Source organism: Dendrobates tinctorius, unplaced genomic scaffold, assembly GCF_039654945.1.
Source record: "Dendrobates tinctorius isolate UK_male_01 unplaced genomic scaffold, ASM3965494v1 ptg000027l, whole genome shotgun sequence".
NCBI classification, from domain to species: Eukaryota; Metazoa; Chordata; class Amphibia; order Anura; family Dendrobatidae; genus Dendrobates; species Dendrobates tinctorius.
The window spans coordinates 13,002,635-13,028,018 of NW_027361695.1; the positions used below are offsets into that span (position 1 = coordinate 13,002,635).

Sequence of the window (25,384 nt, forward strand, 5' to 3'; positions counted from 1 at the left end):
CCGGATTCAGGAGAACTGCGGCATTTACACCAAGTAAAAAAAATAGATATTTAGAACAAGTGACAAGTTCTCCTTAAAGGGTTAATAATAATGACTTGTGCTTTTGAGATCACTATGATATTAGTAGTTGTATGGCTCCACTGATCTGCTGATTGAAGTGGTTCCATTCTGCTCCAAATGGCACAGCTGTCTACACTGCATTGTTGCCATGAATGCTACCGGTAGAGAGTGAGAAGTTTACGATGGCTAAGAAAACAAAGAAACAAACCATGCTTACTACTAGAACCCACCCTCTGCTCCTGATATCCTGATCGCCAGTGACCTGACCACTGAGGCCACTGATTGGCTGCAGGATAAGGCGGCTGGTGGTCAGGACATCACCACTTCTGATCCGGTGGAGCGTGTCTGAATGGCGGCTCTGGATTGAACGATACGTTTCAGTAGTAAATATGTCTTATTTCTTTTATTCGCCACTCCACCCTCTAAAAGTGAGAAATAAGTGAGCTGAGGACCCTTCTAAAGGAGTTTTCAGAGAGCTGCGAAAAATGTCTGAAATTAAAAAAAAAATGTCCAAAATAATAAAAAAAAACCCTCACTTCTTCAGTCCTCGATGGATCACATGCTCATGCTCTCACCATCTACCACTCTTTGTAGAGAGGTTGCCAGCAATAATGTGATAATAGTGCTGTATCGGTATATGACCACTGCAGCCAATCTCTGGCCACAGTGATCACATAGCACAATTTGTGACATTACTGCTTAGTCCTCCTACGTACTGCAAGTGATCACTGAGGCCTGTGACTGGCTGCATCCGTCACGTTCCAGTACTGTCAACCTGCAAGCAATGAACTGCAAGCAGCTACTGCAGCTTCTGTGCTGGTTTTTACCTTACTTTAGGACGTTTCCAGGGTCTTTTTAGTTTATTTTAACTCTCAGACAACACCTTAAAAGGAATCTGTGACCAGGATTTTGCCACCTTATATGATAGCAGTATCATGTAGCAGCAAAGACCCTAATTCCAGCGTTGTATCACTTACTGGGCTTCCTGCTTTAATTTTGAAAAAAAATCATTGTTGCATTATCAGGAGATTATCACAAGATGAGTAGTAATCCTTCTGCCGTGTAGTCTTCCATATTCATGAGCTCTGTATAACCCCATCTAACCACTGATTGGTGGCTTTCTGCCTATGCACAGTGTACCCAGAAAGTTGACAATCAGTGGTGTGGGCGGGGTTATACAGGACTATGCATTCAGAGTACTGGTAGATCTGCAGCAGAGAAAACAGCTTATAATAAAAACCACAGCAGGCAGCCCAATAAGTGACGCATCAATGGAATCAGGGTATTTACGCCTATATCTTACTGTTCTCAAATATGGCAGCAAAAACCTGGTACCAGATTCTCTTTAAATGAAGATTTAACCACTTTGGACATATAGAAGTACCATGACATTAAGGAGGATCTGGAAGAAGGACCAACCCTCATAGGACATCCATATGGGCATGTAAGTCATAGAAATGTGAATAAAACTATACCTTGGTATGCCATCTTATCTAAGTCTTAGTTCAGGAAAATCCACATTTTTCTTAATATGTAAATCAGCTGTGAAGATCTATGGGCTAGACATAGATCTCTGAGAATTTGGAGAATTTGCCCCAAGGTTATTTTTACATTTAAAGGGGGCTGTACCAGTGTGAGACATGTAATGACTGACAGTCTGCTCTCCTGATCTACATTTAAGGCCACCTTGCATTTAATATAAGCTCTGGAGGCAGATTCTCAGGAAAATCTATGTCCGGCTCATAGATCTTAACAGCTCTTATACATATTTTATACATATTTTTTGTTAAGAAATAAAAATATATATATATTTAAAAATTATTCCTTCTTTCCTTCCTTCCTATTATCCTTCATTCTTTCCCTCCCGCCAACTTCATTCTCTACCTTCTGTCCTTCTTTGCTCACTCCCTCAAACTCTCATACATTCCCTTCTGTTCTTCCTCCCTTCTCTTCTTTCTTCCTCTTTTTTTTGTTCTTTTATCCACAAATTTATTCCCCAAGTTACATCCTACACTCCCTCCCTTCCTTCCTTCCTTCTTTCCTTCCTTCCTTCCTTCCTTCCTTCCTTCCTTCCTTCCTCCCTTTCTTCCTTCCTTCCTCCCTCCCTTCCTTCCTCCTTCCTCCCTTCCTTCCTTTCCTCCTTCCTCCCTTCCTTCCCTCCTTCCTTCCTTCCTTCTTTCCTTCCCTTCCTCCCTCCCTTCCTTCCCTCCTTCCTTCCCTCCTTCCTTCCTTCCTTCCTTCTTCCCTTCCTTCCCTTCCTCCCTCCCTTCCTTCCTTCCTTCCCTCCTTCCTTCCTTCCTTCCTTCCTTCTTTCCTTTCCTTCCTCCCTCCCTTCCTTCCCTCCTTCCTTCCTTCCTTCCTTCCTTCCCTCCTTCCTTCCTTCCTTCCTTCCTTCCTTCTTTCCTTCCTTCCCTTCCTCCCTCCCTTCCTTCCCTCCTTCCTTCCTTCCTTCTTTCCTTCCCTCCCTTCCTCCCTCCCTTCCTTCCTTCCTTCTCCTTCCTTCCTTCTTTTCCTCCTTCCTTCCTTCCTTTCCTCCTTCCTGTTTTACATCAAGGGCATATGTAATGAATGTAATGAAATAAGGAAGAGAATTCCAATATGCAAGAATAAACTTAGGCCCATTCTTTCTTTCTTTCTTTCTTTCTTTCTTTCTTTCTTTCTTTCTTTCTCTCGCTCTTTATTTCTTTCTTTCTCTCTCTCTTTCTCTTTCTTTCTTTCTTTCCTATTGATGACCAAACTGATTGTAATGAAATCAAACAGATGATTCAAAATAGACTTGAATAAACCGCAGACAGCCCAATTCTATAAGCGCCCTAAGGTTTGGTTTGTAATGAAGCAGCAGGTTACACATTTTAAGCATTTTACATATTTTAAAATATTTTAAACAGAAAAACCATGAGCAAAGTAAGTAAAGGGATATATGTTATATAAATCCAACAACATATAAATCCAACATTGATTGAAAAAGTGATTAATACAAATTTGACCAGCAGATGGCAGAAGAAACTCACAGATTGTAATAAAGAACATGAATGTGATACTAAAATCATTGGTATTTTCTGCAAATTGTCTTGTGATGAAGTGCATTCTAATGTTCTTCTATTTATTATCTATCTATTATCTATCTATTATCTATCTATCGATCTATTATCTATCTATCATTTATCTATTATCTATCTATTATCTATCTATTATCTATCTATCTATCTATCTATCTATCTATCTATCTATCTATTATCTATCTATTATCTATCTCTTATCTATCTATTATCATCTATCTATTATCTATCTATCTATCTATCTATCTATCTATCTGTCTGTCTATCATCTATCATCCATTTATCTATCTATCTATCTATCTATCTATTATCTATCTATCTATTATCTATTATCTATCTATCATTTATCTATTCTATCTATTATTTTTCTATCTAGTTATTATTTCTTTGTTCCTTCATTCCTTCATTTTTCTGACTATATAAATCTACCTATCTCTCTATTAGCGTAGCGCTCGCGGTTGCAGAGGTTGTGACGGTGAATGGACCTGTATGAGTGAGGGGGTCTGTTGACCGCATTGCAAACTTCAATTGGATGTGCATTCTCGAACGTACAGACAGCTGACGTGCATTACGGGACAGGTGGGCCGGTGGGTCCGTGCGCTGCAATACATGCTGCCGACCAATTAGAGGCCAGCAGCTGACATCAGTGTGCATGTGCACATATAATATTTTTTTTTCTATGCATTAATATTGAAGTCGTTTGCTTGTTTCCCGGCCTCTTTACACCAACTGAGAAAAATCATGGGAACAGAAGAACAGCAGCACAACTACAGCTCGCACCGGGTGATGTGCTGCTGAGAACAATGATTTTTGATCTGACATAAACAATCCAATCACTCGATGAATATGTAGCATTTTGCTTGTTTAGTATAATACACCTCATAGTCCTCCATATAGTATAATGTGCACCACAGTCCTCCATATTGTAAAATGCACACCCCATAGTCCTCCATATATTAAAATACATTCCTCAGTCCTCCATATAGTATAATACACTCCTCAGTCTTCCATATAGTATAATACACTTTTCAGTCCTCCATATAGTATAATACACTCCTCATAGTGCTCCATATAGTATAAAGCACCACCATAGTCATCCAGTACAATTCACTTCCAATAGTATAATGCACCCGATAGTTCTTCATATAGTATAATGTATTCCCCATAGTCCTCGATACAGTATAATGTAGCCCACATATAGTATAATGCAGCCACCCCATATAGCATAATGCAGCCCCACCATACAATATAATGTAACCCCCATAGAATATAATGCAGCCCCCTCATATAGTATAATGCAGCCCCTCCATAGAATATATGGTAGCCCCCTCATAGGGTATAATGCAGCCCCCCATAGAATATAATGCAGCCCCCCATAGAATATAATGTAGCCCCTCCATAGAATACAATGTATCCCTCCTCATATAGTATAATGCAGTCCCCCATAGACTATAATGTAGCCCCCTCATATAGTATATTGAGGCCCCCCCATACAATGTAATGCAGCCACCCCATAGAATACAATGTAGCCCCCTCATGTAGTATAATGTAGCCTCCTCATAGAGTATGATGCAATCACCCCACATAGAATATAAGTTTAATACAGCCCCATAGAATATAATGTAGCCCCCATAGAATATAATACAGCCCACCTTCCCATAGAATATAATGTACCCCCATAAAATATAACACAGCCCACCTCCCCATAGAATATAATGTACCCCCCATAAAATATAACACAGCCCACCTCCCCATAGAATATAATGTACCCCCCATAAAATATAACACAGCCCACCTCCCCATAGAATATAATGTACCCCCCATAGAATATAACACAGCCCACCTCCCCATAGAATATAATGTACCCCCGTAAAATATAACACAGCCCACCTCCCCATAGAATATAATGTACCCCCATAGAATATAACACAGCCCACCTCCCCATAGAATATAATGTACCCCCATAGAATATAATACAGCCCACCTCCCCATAAAATATAATGCACCCCCATAGAATATAACACAGCCCACCTCCCCATAGAATATAATGTACCCCCCATAGAATATAATACAGCCCACCTCCCCATAAAATATAATGTACCCCCCATAGAATGTAATACAGCCCACCTCTCCGTGGAATATAATATACCCCCATAGAATATAACAGCCCACCTCCCCATAGAATATAATGTACCCTCCATAGAATATAACACAGCCCACCTCCCCATAGAACATAATGTACCCCCATACAATATAACACAGCCCACCTCCCCATAGAATACAATGTACCCCCATGGAATATAATGTAGCCTCCCCCCGAGAATGTCCCCACAGTCCAGTACTCTCTGATATATAAAAAAAAAAATACAATCCTCACCTCTCCTCGTGCCCTGCGCTGTTCCCGACTTGGCTCCGGTCTCAGTGGCTGCAGTCTGCCCGGCACACAGTGGGTACATGAAGTGACGTCATCGTGCACCCGCAGTGTCAGAGGCAGAGGGGAATGATGGGAGAGGGAGCGTCAGCTGACGCTCTCTCCTCCATCATTGCTTTGAACTGTACCGGCATCATATTGTCGCTGGCGGGGAGGAGTTGGCCCTGGTGGCAAACAACTGGCTGGGGGCCCCTGGGGGAGCAGGGGCCCTAGGCAACTGCCTGGTCTGCCTGATGCTAAAGCCTGCCCTGGATGGAAGACATACATACTATGATGGGGGGACATACAACTCTGGCAAAAATTAGGAGATCACTGTACAGTTTTATAAAAATCAGCTTCTCTACATGTCTGACAGCCATTCCATTCCAGTGTCAGTTGAATTCCATCCAGAGTACACCTCATTCTACTTAATGTACTTCTGATTAGGTGATCACCTGAGCCAAATCCTATTTAGCGAAGGAAAGTATAAAAACCCTGCTGTGGTGTTCACAATCCTCTTGCTATAGGACAAGCTGGATGGCAAAACAAGTGCTAGTAATATCCCAAAAGTAATAGGAATAAAAAAATAATGTTTAACCATGCCAAAGGAGTTGAAAAGAAAAGTCTTGAGTGAGGAAAAGAAGGGCTCAATTCTGGCTTTACTAGCAGAGGGATACAGTGACCGTCATGTTGCCTCCATCCTTAACATTTCTAAGACAGCAGTCCATTACAACAAGGTCAAGCAGCAGACATTGGGGACAACAAAACTACAGACCGGCAGAGGACGAAATCGACCCTCCACTGACCACGATGACCGTCATCTTATTCGAATGTCACTCAGCAACCACAGGATGACATCAAGTGACCTACAAAAGGAATGGCAAATGGCAGCTGGGGTTAAGTGCACGGCAAGAACAGTTCGTAGCAGGCTCCTAGAGGCAGGGCTCAAGTCATGTAAAGCTAGAAAAAAGCCTTTCATCAATGAGAAGCAAAGGAGAGCCAGGCTGAAGTTTGCCAAAGACCATAAGGATTGGACCATAGAGGACTGGAGAAAGGTAATCTTCTCTGAGGAGTCTAATTTTCAGCTTTGCCCATTATCTGGTCGTCTAATGGTTAGATGGAGACCTGGAGAGGGGTACAAGCCACAGTGTCTTGCACCCACTGTGAAATTTGGTGGAGGATTGGTGGGCAAGTAAATCTTTGCGAAGGACGTATGAATCAAGCCACATACAAGGTTATCCTGGAAAACAGTTGATTCCTTCTGCTCAGGCAATGTTCCCCAACTCTGAGGACTGGTTTTTCCAGCAGGACAATGCACCATGCCACACAGCTAGGTCAATCAATGTGTGGATGAAGGACCACCACATCAAATCCCTGTCATGGCCAGCCCACTCTCCAGACCTGAACCCCATTGAAAACCTCTGGAATGTAATCAAGAGGAAGATGGATAATCACAAGCCATCAAACAAAGAAAAACTTTTTTGTACCCGGAGTGGCATAAGGTCACCCAAAAACAGTGTGAAAGACTGGTGGAAAGCAGCCAAGACGCAGGAAAGCTGTGAATAACAATCATGGTTATTCCACAAAATATTGATTTCTGAACTCTTCCTGAGTTAAAACATTAGTATTGTTCTTTCTAAATGATTATGAACTTGTTTTAATAGCATTATTTGAGGTCTGCAAGCACCGCATTTTTTTTGTTATTTTGACCATTTCTCATTTTCTGAAAATAAATACAAAATTTAGTGCTTGGAAATTCGAAGACCTATTGTCAATAGTTTATAGAATAAAAGATTGAGATTCTGATTTTATCCTAAGTCATATTACAAGACTCGTTAAAGGGTTGATTGTGACTTGTAGGATCGCTGCTTCCAACAGGTAGCGCTATAGAGTTCAAGTCCTCTTTCCCTCTAAAGAGGCAATTTGCATATAGAATAAAAGAGCAATTTACCTTTTTCTCAAAAATATACCTATAAAGAGAAAAATCAGACAAGCTGAAAATTTTGCAGTGGTCTCTTAATTTTTGCCAGAGCTGTATATACCGGGATGGACCCAGGATGGGGGACATTACTGCATAATGGGGAGGGGGCAACTGGTATGTCCTTAAATTATTTAGAACTCTACAAGGACCCATATATCTAAGCAGCATGGAGGGCATGGAGATCCAGGTCCAAATTTTGCACCAGGGCCCATCATAATCTAATTATACTACTGTATATATCTATTATCTATCTACATGTATCTATATGTACCTATAAATGTATACGCTATATGGCAAAAGTATGTGCCCCCTCAACATTACACCTACCAGAGATTCTCTGACCTCCCACTCTACACCCATAGATATCAATGTGCAGTCAGTGCTTTGTAGCTATAAAAGCTTCCAGTTATACACAGGGTGGGCAACGGGGCTGGATGGTACAAACCGGTAGCACGAGGCCGGATGTTATACATGGGAGGTGAAGGGCTGGATATTATATGCTGTGGGGTGAGGAGCTGCATGTTACACACCGGTGGCAACGGTGCCATATGTTATAAATTGGGAGCCGGATGTTATACGTCAGAGGTGACAGGTTGGATATTATATGCCGGGCAGGGTGAGGGGCCGGATGTTTTACACCGAAGGTGAGGGGCTGGATATTATATGCCGGGGGTGAGGGGCCGGATGTTATACACCGGGGGCAATGGGACTGGATGAATAATCTGAATTCAATGATTAAGACGTGTGTCCCTGTGATTTTGTCCATGTAGTATACATGTATATATATATGTGTGTGTGTATATAGTGCTATATAATAAGTCACAGACCTATAAATCTATGAATATTCTCCTAAAGTAGAGCACATGACTAATCCTTTACCTTGGTCGACCACTAGAGGGGGCCACATGCCTAGCGCTCTGTACAATGAGTATACCTTACAGATCGTGGGCCAGTGATATGTCGCGGCGTGCTGCCATTAATTATCAGACACCGGTGTTGTCCTGTATTCCGGAATCCATCATGTCTAACATAATATCCTTCATCCTTCTCCAGATCCGAATTTGCATTTCGTTTCCCGTATTCTCCTAAGACGCGTTGGCACATAAGTATTTAAAACAAATGTTCAAATCTAAGGTTTATTCCAGGGGGGTCAAAAAAAAATGTCCAAACCAATAAAATGATGTAAGGAAAGCGGAATGTGACACAACCTTAACAAAGTCATTTTGAAATCATTTGACAGTAAATTTCCCTGTGAGTTCCTGGCCCGCGGCTCGGAGAATCCTTTGCTTTCTAACAGTCTCCTTCCAGATTTTATAAAATGCTAAAAATTCAAGCTGGGTTTTGATGGAGCCTGGCTGCGTCCTGGAGGCCATTCTAGTGCCTGACACAGCCCCCCGCAGCCGACAGGGCCGCCGTCATCTCCCTGACATTGAGTGTATCGTGTCAGGAAAATGGTAACGCTCAGGAGTGAAAGCTGCCATTTACAGCGCTGATGACAGCCGCGGCAGGGATCACTCGGCTCTGCCTTCATATGACTGGCACCTACTAGTCAAACCGGCATTGTTTGTGACAAGGTGTCACTCCGCCGCTTGTCTCATGGGAATGACGAGTCTTCAGAGCTTCTTGGAGTCAGATGTGAGCACGACTTGGAATAACAAATTGTCACTTTACCACCAACATGTATCAATAATGGCGGAACAAACCCGATTCAGTGTATCAACTGGGCGAGGGAACAATATTTAGGACAAAGAGAAATCAGTGCGAGGTCCGGGGTCAGAGCGGTCACACAGGGGGGCGATCGTCTGATCATCAGATTACAAGATAAAGGAGGAGATGACAAGAAAAGAGTAAAGAGGATTAGAGATTGTAACGATGGATAGATAGATAGATAGATAGATAGATAGATAAATAGATAGATAGATAGATAATAGATACACAGATAGATAATAGATAGATAGATAGATAATAGATAGATAGATACTGTAGATAGATAATAGATACATACTAGGTAGATAGATAATAGATAGATAGATAGATAGATAGATAGATAGATGATAGATAATAGATAGATAGATAGATAGAAAGATAGACAGATAGATAATAGGTAGATAGATAAATAGATAGACAGATATTTAATAGATAGATAGATAGATATATAGATAGATAGATAGATAGATAATAGGTAGATAGATAATATGTGGATAGATAGATAATTTATAGATAATAGATAGATAGATAGATAGATAGATAGATAGATAGATAGATGATAGATAGATAGATACTGTAGATAGATACTAGATACATACTAGGTAGATAGATAGATAGATAAATAATAGATAGATAGATAATAGATAGATAGATAAATAATAGATAGATAGATAATAGATAGACAGATAGATATATAGATAATAGATAGATAGATAGATGATAGATAGATAGATAGATAGATAGATAGATAGATAGAGAGACAGATAATATATAGATAGATAGATAATAGGTAGATAGATAATAGATATAGATAGATAGATAGATAGATAGATAAGAGCTAAATAGATAGATAATAGATTAATAGATAGATAGATAGATAGATAGATAGATAGATAGATAGATAATATGACAAGTGAAGCCATTTTCATATTTCCCATACACAGAGATAGTATAGTAGCCATCTAAGTGTTAATAGTAATAATATTAATAAGTGATACTTTTAATTGCAAAAACATGTGTTTCTTTGGTAGCATAAATAAAGAAAATATGTTTTTCCAAGACGGAATATCCCAGATTTGTATTAACACATAAGTAGTTCGCATCTGTTTATGTTAGGGATCGAGCACCTTGAAGACAGCTTCATCATGGAGTCATGAGGGAATTTTCACGAGACAAGTTTATGGTTAATTACAAGGTCATTTCCTTCACCATGAACAGAGAGCTGCGGAAACTTCTTTACATGTATTCATTATTATGATAGTAGGAAACTATCGCATGATGTCTACTATACAGTAGGGCGCTCATCTTCCAACCACTGTACAGAAAAGTTCTCTTATACAAATGGATATAACAAATATGATTTGCAACTGTTGGTGGAATTCTCAAGACATTTGTAGACAGGCGGCCGATGGTGAACACTTCTATCCGAGTGGATCTGTGGAATGATTTCACTAAACAAACAGCGTAGATCCAATATTACATCAGTCTTCTAGACCTAATGAGACTAATGTTCTTAACTTGCTAATTCATGTCAGAATGGCTGTTTAATTCTTTTTGAAAGTTTGAACTCCCTTTCTATCCACCTAATCAGCTTGACAGCTCCTCAATTTCCCACCTCTCTGCTGTCGCTTTGCCTGACCTACAGTTCCTCAGTGGACCTCCTCTCTGTTGCTGCTAGGATCCAACACTGCTCAGTACCAACTGCACCTCAGTGAACCTCCTCCCTGTTGCTGCTGATATCCAACACTGCTCAGTACCAGCTGCACCTCAGTGGACCTCCTCCCTGTTGCTGCTAAATCTAACACTGCTCAGTACCAGCTGCACCTCAGTAGACCTCCTCCCTGTCACTGCTGAGATCTAACACTGCTCAGTACCAGCTGCACATTAGTGGACCTCCTCCCTGTTGCTGCGGAAATCCAACAAGCTGCAGCTGTCAGGCCTGATGGGAGGAAATTGAACAAACTCAGGCTCATGAGCTCTCTCCCGCTTTAGCTGGACTCATAAAATACTCAATTCATTATCAGGTTTACAGTATTTTGCCATTCTGACATTAGTTTTAAAAGTAAGTAAGTAAGTTTTCAAAGTAAGTACACAGCTTCTTCAGGTCTGTTTAACATTGTATGCCTCGATTAATCAAGACTGATGTTTTTCACACCAATCTTGATGTATTGTGCGCTGGAATAAGACATGAATTTATGAATTTGACACATCTACGAGTCGTACAAAACTTTTGCAACATTTTCAAGCAGTTTTATGGCCCCTTAAAATCCATACAATGGCCACATATACTTCTCGATCTTTCAACCATCCTCAATCGGATTGTATGCTATCACAATACATTTTTGTTAGAAGAGTTGCCCAAACACCTCTCCCAGAATTCTGCGGTAATCTGCTTCGATCCTAACATCTAAGGCCTGTTTCACACATACGTTTCTGATGTCAGTTGCAATCCGCGAAAATGGCGGAAAACGGATTCGTCTCCGTTCTCACATCAACGTGTGCCACCGGACCGTTGTTTTGACGGATCCGGCAAAGGATGAGAGAGAGAGAATTTTTCACGATCCTAGAACGGCATTCAGGGTTAAAAATGTTCCCGGAGAAAAGCTGCCGGGCCTGCGCAGTTGAAAATAGCAGACCGTCAACAACAAAAAAACATTGCAGAGTCCATCTCATCCGCCCGGGAGATGCTAAAATATTGGCGGATCTGTCAAAAAACGGGTGTGACGGACGACCATCAGTCAAGATCCGCCACTAATGTAAGTCTATTGGGGAAAAAAACGGATCTGCCCCTTTTTTGGTGGATCCGTTTTTTTCAGAAATTGGCGGATTTTGACTGATGCCAAAAAACTGATGTGTGAAACAGGCCTAACGCTTCATTTCCCTGCTGCAACCCTACAGGAGAAATGTAAAATTGTGTGGTGACCATCGAAGTCCAAGACATGTTCTCCTATCAGAACATTAATCTTTGACCTCTTGCCTCCGACTAATTAAGGGAAGCCCAAAATGAAGACCTTCTTTTATTAAATCACGATTCCCTAAAATGGGTATAGGATGAACCCTTCTGGTTAAATTCCCCTTTGCTGGACCCTTATGTTAAGCTTGATGGTGTACCTGCGCAAAGCTTTCTCGTGTTCTTCTTTTTCTCCTGTATTATCAGTAGAGTCATGATGTGATGTTGGTTTCCAGGTCAGCCAATACACATTCGCCATGTGCAGTTACAGAGAGAAAAAAGCAGAACCGCAGGAGCTCCTTCAACTGGATGGGTACACCGTGGACTACACAGATCCACAGCCAGGTAAGTAGAGAAATGGTCGACTGGTTCACGGGGTTGGGGGACAATACTTTAAGACAAGGGCTCCGTAAAGCAATGACCGTTGTACACAAGAGGACCTCACACAACTATCAATTTCACACCCAAAACTGCCAAACATTCAAATATTCATTGTGCGTGAATTCTATTGTTTGCGTATTTTACTTGGTTGCTCTGTAATGTTTTGTCAGGCCTAGAGGGCGGCCGATCATTCTTCAATGCAGTCAAAGAAGGCGATACCGTGATCTTTGCAAGCGACGACGAACAAGACAGAATTTTGTGGGTCCAAGCGATGTACAGAGCAACTGGCCAATCACATAAACCTGTGCCTCCGACTCAGGTTCAGAAACTTAACGCCAAGGGAGGAAACGTACCGCAACTTGATGCGCCAATATCACAGTTCTGTAAGTATACGGATAGGGGTGGTGTGTAATAACCAGGATGAATACTTTTATCTCATGTCTTCTTTTCTCCAAGAAGTTGAGATATTTTTTCTAGGAGAGATCAGTGATGCATTGCTCTGCTTCATTCAGTTACCTATCCCATTGTATATTTTTTAGTCTATAGTTGTCAGGTTGCTTACAAAACCAACCCAAGAATGGTTCAATATTCGCTTCTCCGAGCTCTTGCCCTTTTAACGACTCTTAGGTCAATTCCTTTCCACCATGTTTGTAAACAATGTAGTATCATTACCCAATAGCAAAAGGGACTGGACTAGCCAGGACTTGGCCTACTCGGGGGATTGTAAAATAAAGAGCTATGCAAGGTTAACGAGAAGGAAGGACCTTCCATTGCCTGTAAGACAACCTACATTGGCTGGATGTCCTCAATGAGATCCTGTACCCACCATGCTTTCATATTGGGATTAACTATTTAAGTGTACAGTAGAGATTTAGTTTTCTTCCCTAGCTTTGACCTTTGTAGAGGGTTTACTGGCACCAGGAACACAGACATATCCCCTTCCAGCTTTCCCCACAGTTATGGCCTTAGGTCAAGATGGGCAATTGTTTTCTACAACCATTAATGAAGGCCTGTTTAGCATTGTATTTCCATCCTTGGTGAATTCTTCTTATCCAAACCCCAAACAATCATTGCCTGCCTTACCTAGATCATTTTTCTTTAAAGAGGTTGTTTCATAAAGGGCAAAGGGATGTTGTAAAAAGAGGAGTCTCCATCTGAGATTTCCAACTTTGAGCAAGATCTGAGTGCTTCTCAGCAACAATGGTTCTTTGGTGAAGGCAACCGGACCCTAGAGCTCCAGCTGACAACCCCTTCTAAGTTCTTATGTGACCAACACAACCATGAGTCACAGACCACCTACATACATAGTAGATAGATATGGTGGGGATGCTTCTCTAGCTGCTATCCCATTTCCAAAGCCATAATTATGAAGATTGGTGGAAAGGAAGTCAAGCATGTCCCACCAAAGGGGTATTCTAGTAAGTAGAGCTTACCAGCTAGTCACAAGTTATGTGATAACTTCTAGGTTAATGGGGGTCCAACAAGTAGGACCACCAACTATCAACAGAACAGGGTACTTTTATCCACATTTCCATAGCTGGAGTGCTGCATTCGACTTTCTCCAACAGACCCGTAAGGAATGAATGGAGTTGCAGTTTTATTCTAAAGGGGGATAAAGATGCGACCATTCTGATGATCGATGGAGGTCCCAGAGGTCGGACACCCACCAATCTGGAAAGTATCACTTATCCTTCTACCTGAGTACCCTTTGCCCTATATTACTCAATTATATTACCAATTTATCCACTTCTGTAGGTTAATACGAGAAGGGTAACTTACAGCTCCTAGACCCCAATGGAAATCTGTAAAAGAGCCCACGTTACCATTTATAATACAGGTATCCTCATATGTGGCACAGGGACCATTGACACACTTAGGCATCAGGACTTTGGGTGCAACTGCTACCTCTGCATCCCCCATAGCTATGGCTCTAGTGAATAGCACCAATGCGCAATGCATGGCTGATCTCATTATGCATCTATTAATCAACTAAGCCTTCGTAATAAACCTGAAGTATATTGTACGTCATATGCTGTATACAATACCCGTCAATTATTTTACATTTTTTATCTATTGCAGTTGCATTTCCAGCAAGATAACTCTGAATGTAAAACTGATGGTGTGAAATGTTGTTTATCTGAAAGTGCAATACTGGATTTTTCCGCTCTTTCGCTAATGCAGTGCATTTCCATTGAACGTACCTAATGCCGGTATCTACATGCACCTCCTCCGCCATCTCTTCTGTAAGAAAGTGTGAGACCCAGGTGCTCAGTCTCTCCCTTTGCAAAGCACATTGTTATCTAGCTCTACAGTCAGTCGTTCCCATGTTTAGTAAGGTGCTAAGTACATCGATTCACACCGGCACCCCTGACTATGTAGTTTACCAGACACTTGAGTCCTCCAGGTAAAGTTAATAGATGACTGTCTGTCGGCAGAACGAAAGCTGTACAGTACATTTACCGCTCAGAAAGCAAAAATAGTGGAAAGTGTTGCTTAGTTCAAAGGCGCCTATTGGGGCCTGAGATTGCCTGAAGCTGTCAGATCGGTCAAATGCAAAACATCACACATGCAAAATCCTTCCCATGTGGGACCACTAATTGCTCCAAGTTGAGAAGGTGCCAATAAAGGTAATCATATTTAGAATAAACATCAATTATTACAGGCGTAACTGGATGAGTCTGGGCCCTAACGTCAAATCTAAAGTATCGATTAGAGTCGGTGCAAATCGACCAGATCCATCGGCCACGTCAGCAATCTGTGGCCTCTGGATGGGAGTGCTCAAAACCACCACTTACCTGGCAGCATCTGTGACTCATTTTTTGATTAGCTGGCCTGGCGTGATATCATAGCTGCAGTACATATGACATCACGCCAGGCCGGCTAATCAAAATACAGGTGCAGATGTTGGGAGGTAAGAGGCGTCTTTCGTGGCTCCCATCCAATGGCCAAAGATTACCGATGTGGTTTATGGGAATCGTTTCCACCAACCCCAGAACTGATCTTCTCATTTCAGACAGAAAAACACTTTTGGACTCTCTTAGCCTCCAGGGTTAAGGTTCAACTTTTATCCCCACTACTTCTTCTTCTAAACATTTCCCCCCGATTCATCACAGCTGTTTCTACAGTTTTTTCTTCTAGAGTAATTTGCTCCTTTTTTAATGACTTTAGCATTTGTGACACTCTTTGAGTTGCCTTTCTTTTTTACGGCATCTTTCTTTTTTAAGTCTTTTTTTTTTTCATTTTTCCTCGCCAGATTTACACATCTAGATCTTTTAGCCAGAATCACGAAATGCAACTTTTTCCAAATGTCACTTTCTTTTCTTCCGCTGTAGAAGTTTTCAGTTTTGTGCGTTGTTATATAGGCGATGTGCAAGTCTTTAAAAGATTTGTGACTTTTGGCTTTAAAAAGTTGTTAAAAAAAAAGTTAAGGACAAACATAAAAAAAAAGCATTTTTGATTTTGCGCCAAATTTGAGAACCTTGTTGGAAGAATTTGGCTCAAAAAAACAACAGCAAATGCCACAAGACAAGTAAATAAAAGTTACAATTTAAATTATGAGTAAGGTGTCCCTTGTACAATAACACAATTTCTTTCATGTAACCTATGGGTATATCATAAGTAAGTTAAAAGGGGTATTCCAGGAATTACAAATGAATATCCAAGTTTTAGGGCAGGTGCAGACAACCGTGTATGCCCTCATCCGAGAGAATTGGACCAATTGTACAAATCACGCTCTGATCAAACTCTAATCAAAGAGTGATCACAGTGTGACGGGAAAAAAAATCTCCATCTTCTGCATTCTGGCAGTCCATGAAAATTGGACAGCACTCATATGTCATCCATGTGCAATCAAATGTTTTCCACAGACTCATAGACTTGCATTCCTGCGGGTGATCGGCATATCAGGTCCAACTTGGACATGCAGTGATTTTTTTCCCTTTGCTGTCTGAGGAAAAAAATTGGACATGTGCCCGTCCCATGGAATTGCAAGTGCGATCTGATGTTCTGTTGAATCGTGCATGGACCGAAAATAAGACCTTGGGCGCGATCCCTTAGAATAAGTCATTATCAACAGATACATGGCTCATCCAGCTTCGGCCGAGTGTAGACAACTAGATCAGCTCCTTCTGAAATGAATGGAAGCTGAGCTGCAGGACCCAAGAACGGCCACTACAAAGTGTACTGCGCCGTGCTGATCCTGCTCTGTGCACTCTGCATAGTTGGCTGCAGTGTTGGATCCTGACCGACCTCATATTGAGGACTCATCCCTTAGCTCCTTTCCATACCAGTGCTCCTTTTTTCTTTACAATGTTTTTACTCTTCCAGTTTTATTTCTAGAATCTATTAATCCCCCCCTTCATAAATCACTGCCCTGCATAATATAAACTATCTTGAGTTTGGCTGCCAGAGAGTTAAGTTTACATTGTGATATCCAAGCCCACACACACGGACTTGAAGCCCTCTCCTTCTCACGCCCCGTTCTCTAAACACTGCCTGCTCTTATGACCCTACCTCCAATTAGGCTCCGCTAGGTGTCGGTGCTTTTATTCTTGATGAAGCCATCAAATCTTCATCTCCAGTGATGCTCGAAAGTGCATGCCGGCTAATATGTACTGTATTCAGACATAGGCATCTTTATTTACTATCATAATCTATGCCCAGGGGAAAGAACATTTCCATTGCATTTATCGAAGTCTATGCACATCCACACCAATATATCTACTATTGACACTGCACATGAATCATTCAAAGCAAACTCTACTTTTTGGAGTGACTATGTAACTACTTTTCTTTATTGATCTTGTATTGATTTTGAGTTAAGCTCGTCATGCACATTATTAAATGGTCGAATAATCTCTCATTTATTTGGCAGCCATCTCAGCCGGACCTCCCATAATCAGGAGCGATCACTCGGTCAAGTGCTCCTATGTTCTCTATGAGAGGGCTACGGTTTATCTCCAGTAGAATAAAAGAACTATCTGTCCAAAATCACACATGCCGGACCATTAAATCACCTGAAAATCAATTCTCTGGTGCCCCCATATACAATAGACTATCGTCTGATCTCGTGAATATCGACCAACATTAATCTAATGTAAATGGAAGGCTTAACATGGTGTCTCCATCTCCAATTATTGATGAAGCTAATTTCCCAATCATCCCTGTTTCCTATAACCATAGCGTAATGCATGGTAGGAGTACAGATAACTGTGAAACAGAAGTTATAGGGGTATTCCAGTTGGAAAAAGTTATTGCCTATCAATAGCATAGCAGATAACTTTAAGATTGGTGGAGGTCCAACCACTGGGTTCCCCGCTGATCGCCATTTGGCTTAAGTCATAAATATAAGTGGAATTAGCCAAGAATCCGATGTGTATGTGGCCCTCCCAACATATAATGTCACGGGAGTTAACGATGGGGCAGTTTCAAGTCTTAGAAAATGTCTTTCATAAACACTCAACTGAGCCAAGCGGTCATGCATATAGGGGAGTCAGGAGCGATGGCTGTTGGCCAGACGAGAGTCTAAAGTGTATGGGTACCTTAAGCTGTTAGGACACATGTCTGATAGAGGGATGGAAATTTGAAATTGGCCTCAAGTAGGTCCAAGTTTGGTAGAAACAGTTTCCAGTCCCCATTGTTCTTCGAGAACTCATGGATTACCCTTTGGCAAGATACAGCCGGTGTATGGAATCTTATAGGCGGTTTACCATGGGAAATATACTTGCAAATTAGCTCTCTCCTAGAAGGAAAAAAAATCTGTATATTTGACCTGTAAGGCAACATTTTACCTATAAAAGAGCCATGAAACATGAGTAGGTATATCATATTATCCGAACCGGACTCCCTATTGTAGATGGCTGTTTTGAACCCATTTACAGATGGGTTAAGCTGTCTATAACTGGGTCTGATTTGGTTAATATCTCTAGTAATAATCATGTTTCATGGCTTTTTTATGGGTCAGACATTGATTTACGGGACTGATACATGTAGGTGGCACTAGAGTGACAGTTCTCTTCCTTCCAATCTGCACACTGGTTCCCCATAAAGTGATCACCTCCAGCTCATCTATTACATCTATGTGCACCAGAAGGGTATATGAATAGGAGTTTTGTGAGCCAAACACCCTACTTTATAGAATATCTCGTAGGTTAACCATCCCTTACCACTGGCGTAATCCTTAGGTCAGCTGAAAATGAACCAGTCCCTTGTCTCTTCCCATGGGTCCTCATGACTTGAGTACATACGCCAATGCCATAATAAGTCACTTCCAATCTCTTGCCGTGGTGTCAATCTGTTTCTAATTTACTAAACTCTCCTACCTTTCTTTTGGAAATGGTAACGAAGAAAGTAGGATGGGGCCAACAATTTTTTTATTAACCTTTTCAGTGTAGGCTTAATAATTCCTACAATCTAATTGGACGGAAAATCGATGTGTGAAAATCTCAAAAATTTCTGTAAAATGTAACGTAAAAATCCAGCATTGCATTTTGAGATTCTTAATTTTTTTTTTTGTTTCTTTTCAGACAGGTAAGGTGATATCAATGTTCCTTTTATTTGTTTCTAAAACTAGAATTTCCTTGTCCTTTTTATCTGTCTAGTATATCTTGTACATATATATTTAGATGTATCTTTTTTTGTGTGTCTAGAGGAACCTAGAACCATAGACAAAGCTTCTCTCCTGGAACCCAGCCCCCCCGAGCATTTCAACATGTGTTATATTGCAGAGAAAGACATAGGTTCGCTCTCTCTTTCAGAGCTGTCTACGGGGAACGCGAGAGGGTGGTCAATAGATGGTCCTAGATCCCCAACATCTAAATTGTGTGTCCTTCTTCAGGTCTACTAGAGACTCTCGATGACTCCAGTTAAGATGGACACCAAGGCAGCTCTGAAACTCAGGGTGGACTTCATTTTTTGCATTTAAGATCTAAAACTTAGACCCTGCTATTCATTCATCTGTGTGATTCCACAAATCACTTTTATTTGGCTAATTAAGAACCAATCTAATGCCTCCCCTACTTCTTTTTATTTTCTGTCTTGTGTCTTTTTATCTATCTGTATATTTAAATAGAAAAATATATATATATTTTAAAAAAAAATTATATCCATGACACATTATGGGATGTCATTGGAAAAAAAAAACGCAAGCCTATTGCCTACCGTAAGCTTCATAAAAGTGACCACCTGTCTGCAAGCACCTACTGTCTGTCCTGTCTGTCGCAGTAGAACATTCAATCAAACACATGCCCAGAAATATCATTGAAAAAAAAAATCCAATATATATCTATTATTATTATTTTTTTTCCCTTTAAAGTAAAATGCTCTATAACTTGATTTTCACATTCATGTTTGATCCTCTCTTATATTCTAATGCCTTTTTTTACCTATATGGAATGAACAGGCACTTCTGCTAAATATTTTACTCTAGATAATGGTTTTTTTTTTAATGATGTTAAAACAATAAAAAAATTACAAAAAAAAGAAAATAAAAAAAAAGTTGATTAGAAATTCAAAAAGTTTTCTGAAGGTTTTCTTTTTCATTCTTTGCCTGAACCCTAGTACTTAACTTTGCTAAACTGGGGCCCCTGTCTGCTTTCCTGAGTCTTTATGTTGTTCTGGTTTGTTTCTTCTTACCCTGCAAACTTCTAGCTGGACTGAAGGGTAAGTGCTTCCCTATAGATGGCACAGCTCAGATAATCTGTCCAGATTATCTGACATACGCAGTGTGCTTTTTTTTCTCTTTCTCTCTCTCTCTCTAAACTTTTCTCATGTTTAGATTTGTAGTCAAAATTTTCATGTCTTCCTAAATCTAGGTTTGAATTGTAAGTTTCCATACTGAAATTAGGATGCATGTGATGTTTGCATAATTGCCTTCTCTCTTTGGCTTGTACTGCAGCATCATACGATGCTTTTGATCTAGATTATTATTTTTTTATTATTATTATTTATATATTTTTTGGGGTTTTGTGTGTATGTGGGTTTTTTTTCGTTTATCTTTACATCATTATTTTTATTTTCTTTATTATTCTCTTATTACATCCCATGGATTGCAAAATGCTTGTGACCAGATCATCTTGCACTGCAACAGAAAGATGCATTTTTTTCCCATTTTCTGCCACATTTTGTCTTTATTTAATCTGTTTGTAAATGTCAGTGGTGCTTTCAATGAGCCGCATGGATGAGATAACTTACATGCCAGTAACTTTCAATAGTTAGTGTCATGAACATGGCATTAAAGGCACCCTAACCTTACCAGTCAGACGGCCTTATAACTCGAACTCGGACTGGCCGGCGGCTCTCCCCACCTGAGCATGACAGCAAGTATTTCTATGCAGTGGTCACGCTCAGGTTGGGAGCGCCGCCGGCCAGTCCAAGCTTTGCAATGCAATCCTTGTCCAAGTTATACGGCCGTCTGACTCTTCCTTAATGATGAATGTTGTATCATTTCCCTGTTGGCATTTTAAGGCAGTGTCAGGTCTGTAGTGTGATGGGTACTATCAATGTTCAATGAACCCTATTTACTTGGGGCAGTCAGATTTCATTATCTGTAGTGTGGACAGAACTTTGAAGGGTTATTCTCATTTAAGCAAGTTATCTCCTATACCTAACAAAGGTGATAACTCACTGATCCCACCTCTGACACCACCACCAATCGATTCCCTGAAAATTGGTATCTAAGGTACTTCATCTGGATGGATCAATGGTCGAACATGTGCACCACAGCTCCATTGATTCTCTTTGGTACTGCTGTAGATAGTTGACTGTTGGTGGAGAGATGATAACTCACTGATCCCACCTCTGAGACCACCAATCCCCCAAGAATTGGTCTCTAAGGTGCTTCATCTGGATAAATCAATGGTCGAACATGTGCACCACAGCTCCCTTGATTCTCGATGGGACAGCTGTAGATAGTTGACTGCCGGTGGATAGGGTGGATAGATGATAACTCACTGATCTCACATCTGAGATGACCACCAATTCCCCAAGAATTGATCTCTAAGGTGCTTCATCTGTATGAATCAATGGTCGAACATGTGCACCACAGCTCCATTGATTCTCTTTGGTACTGCTGTATATAGTTGACTACCGGTGGATAGGTGATAACTCACTGATCCCTCCTCTGAGACGACCACCAATCCCCCGAGAATAGGTCTCTAAGGTGCTTCATTTGGTTGAATCAATGGTCGAACATGTGCACCACTGCTCCCTTGATTCTATTTGGTACTGCTGTAGATAGTTGACTACCCTTGGATAGGTGATAACTTGCTAACATGGGAATAACCCAACAGTTTAGGTTCTTCCTAACGTTATTTCTTCACAGTCTTTTTGTTTCCTCTGAAAATAATTTCTCTTTCTTAAAGCTACAATGTTACAAAAATAGTAAGACTCTAAAGTAATGCATGACCCATTGAACTTCCATGCACATTAAAATGGCATAAAACGATGATTTTGCCCTACGTTCATATTTGCATCAGAAGCTCTGTTATTCTGAATGACATGCCGCACCTTTTTCTAAACAAAATGATGGACATGTACCAAATCGACAGGCACACCCCCCATGTAATGTCTAGGTGCCACATGCTCGCATTGCAAAAAAACATGCACCAAAAGAAAAGACCACATAGACAATAGTGGGTATCATGAAAAATACTATTTAATTAAAGCTTCAATGCAAAATACAAGGAAACAACATAAAAACACATCTAAAAAAAACACAAATATCAAACTTGCCCACCCTGATTAGTGGCCAGAATTTCACCCTATCTCCTGATCATAAAGGTCCCTCGCCATTACAAGAAAATATGTAAGTGCCAGACAGCATAAAGTGCAATTATGTAGTGCAACAAATTATATGCATGTATTAAAGTTGAAGTTCAAAAACCAGAATTAATATGAAATCCAAAATCAAGAAGTAAAGTGTACTTGCGCCAACAAACAAATAAAACATAACAGCACAGAAACCCTAGAGGAAGTAGGGGTTCCGCATGCTCCCACATGTATCACCGTGAGGCTTCCTCAGAGGTTTAATCAAAACTATAGCCAACTTGTCAGAATCAAACTGTCATCGTGATGGGTCAAAGAGTCTATCAGATGCTGCTGCAGCCCAATGATCAATGGCTCCCATACTGCATTGAGGCTTCCAGTTACAAAAGAAACCACTACATGGTTGTAAATGGAGCCAAGATACAATCAGGCAGAATGCTAAACCTCAACCTTAGATCCTTTGCTCACCCCTATATTATTTTTGTATTAGTCCTTGTCTGGGTAACATTACAGCATTTTGGAGATTACAATTTGTTTTGTACATCTTATCAAATTTGCAAGTTATTTCTTTGTTTCTAATCTGATCAATTTATTCATAAAAGCTAAATGGCTGGGAAGCCTTCACGAATAAATGATCTCATGTTTAAGTCAGGTTTTTGAGTTATGTGCATTTGAAAAAAAAAGTGGAAATGTTTTTTTTTAATACTATGAACTTTATTAAAAAAAATGGTAATCTTGCAATTTTCACACTGTCCACTGAGGCTGTTTTAGACTCATGCTTCCTGTTCTTTGAGGACGAGTTTTCAACAGGTTCCTTGTCATCACAGACAGTATTACAATGACAGGAAACCCCTCTAAACACCGCTTATAACATAAGATACACCTGTCACAATAGGTGATGTCAGAGCTCCCCTTCCCTTCATAATTTTTCACATACTCATTAGATGCTTCAATAGAAAATATTGGGTCAGAGTCTGTTCATTGTGGTTAATGTACGTGTGTTGTTTCCAGAAACCGCAGGAAGTTAGAATTTAAAAAATCCCCAGTGGACAACATGAAAATTACAAGATTTCTATTTTTTTTAACTATATGTTGTAATGTGAATTTTTGTTTCCACAAATACAATTAACACAAAAAAAAACAATTTAACCAAACATTAGAATAATTTTTGATGATAGTCCCCCCCATCCCCCCACTGAATTCAACATGAGGAGCTCACATGTTGTCTTGCATGTGTGCCACCATCTCACTGTCCGTGGGACGGGATGATAGCTATATTGGCTATCTCTGGCAGAGCCATAGGTAACAAATGGTGCTCCATTCTAACAGGATATTTCAGATCAGTTGGGGTCCCGTCAGTCGGACCCATGATCATCAGTAAGTAATCACTTATCCCATGGATAAGTTATAACGTGCCTAGTTGGTCATAGTTGTCACCCAACAGACCCCCTAATATATAAGAACTAAAATCCAATGCCTACACATAACCTCAAAATCAGCCCTCAAAAAGCAAAAAGAATGAAAAATCCCTACAAAAAAGAATAATGAGAATGGCTAGTAAATTCCGCTAATCTGACACCAGATGGTCCAGATTTCTTTGTGGCCAGCTTTTTTACATGACTCATATAATTCGAAAGACATCTGTTTCGGGTTGTCAAAAACGTCCAAAGCATCTCTTGACCTTTTAGACATTTTTGGATCCTAGTCGAATGGAGTAAAAGCTCTATAACAGCGTCATTTTCTACGTAAAAATTCCTTTTTTTGTTTCTTCTCTATTTTTCAATTCTAAATTTCAAAAGCAATTTTTAATTCTTAATTTAGAAAACCCCAAATGGTTTTATGAAACGTTTCCATAACCCGCTGCTTCGGCATACTGATTTTTTTTCATCACAGTTTACCTGTGAAAAAGTCAATCTCATCAGAAACTAATATATGTTTTGCCTTTTGTGGCACATTATTCGCTTAAACCCTAAACTAAATTAGAACTAAGTGAATCATAAGAATAGTTGTTGTAGCTTGGCATGAAAAGCGTTACAAAAGTAAGGGAACGAAATCAAGCTGCCCTAACGCAGCTGTCAATGTCAAAACCATTCCGTTTATTTTCCTGCTTATATATATATATATATATACTAGCTGAAGAGCCCGGCGCTGCCCGGGCATAGTAACTAACTGTGGTTAGTTATAACAAATTATAATTATCCTCCATCCCATAGTCCCGTGCCCATATACCCATCATACATATCCTCCATCCCATAGTCGACTGCCCATATACCCATCATACATATCCTCCATCCCATAGTCCCGTGCCCATATACCCATCACACATCCTCCATCCCATAGTCGACTGCCCATATACCCATCATACATATTCTCCATTCCATAGTCCCGTGCCCATATACCTATCACACATCCTCCATCCCATAGTCCCGTGCCCATATACCCATCATACATATCCTCCATCCTATAGTCCAGTGCCCATATACCCATCATACATATCCTCCATCTCATAGTCCCGTGCCCATATACCCATCATACATATCCTCCATCCTATAGTCCAGTGCCCATATACCCATCATACATATCCTCCATCTCATAGTCCCGTGCCCATATACCTATCACACATCCTCCATCCCATAGTCCCGTGCCCATATACCCATCATACATATCCTCCATCCCATAGTCCCATGCCCATATACCCATCACACATCTTCCATCCCATAGTCCAGTGCCCATATACCCATCACACATCCTCCATCTCATAGTCAACCATTATGACATCATAATGAGCGGCGGGGCTTGCAACCTATGATGACATCAGCATCACCATGGCAACCATTGTGACATCATAATGAGGGGCGGGGCTTGATACGCACACACTGTTTCCCCATTATGTAGATAGGGGCATTATGACATCATAATGAGGGGCGAGGCTTGACGCGCACACACTTTTTCCCCAGTATGTAGATAGGGGCAAAATTGTTTGGTGAATTGGAACACGCGGGGTTAAAATTTCGCCACACAACTTAGCCTAGGACGCTCTCGGGGTCCAGACGTGTGACTGTGCCAAATGTTGT

At 40.6% G+C, this 25,384-nt stretch overlaps 1 protein-coding gene across 17 annotated transcripts in view; it reads left to right on the forward strand.

The window, feature by feature from the left end:
* The window catches only part of CADPS (calcium dependent secretion activator), a 482,209-nt gene that overhangs the window by 270,164 nt on the left and 186,661 nt on the right, over positions 1-25,384 (forward strand). For all 17 annotated transcript variants that reach the window (XM_073569792.1, XM_073569796.1, XM_073569794.1 and 14 more), the window contains exons 10-11: positions 12,404-12,512; positions 12,719-12,931. In XM_073569792.1, the coding sequence (XP_073425893.1) occupies positions 12,404-12,512; positions 12,719-12,931 (322 nt within the window). The remainder of the gene's footprint in view (positions 1-12,403; positions 12,513-12,718; positions 12,932-25,384) is intronic.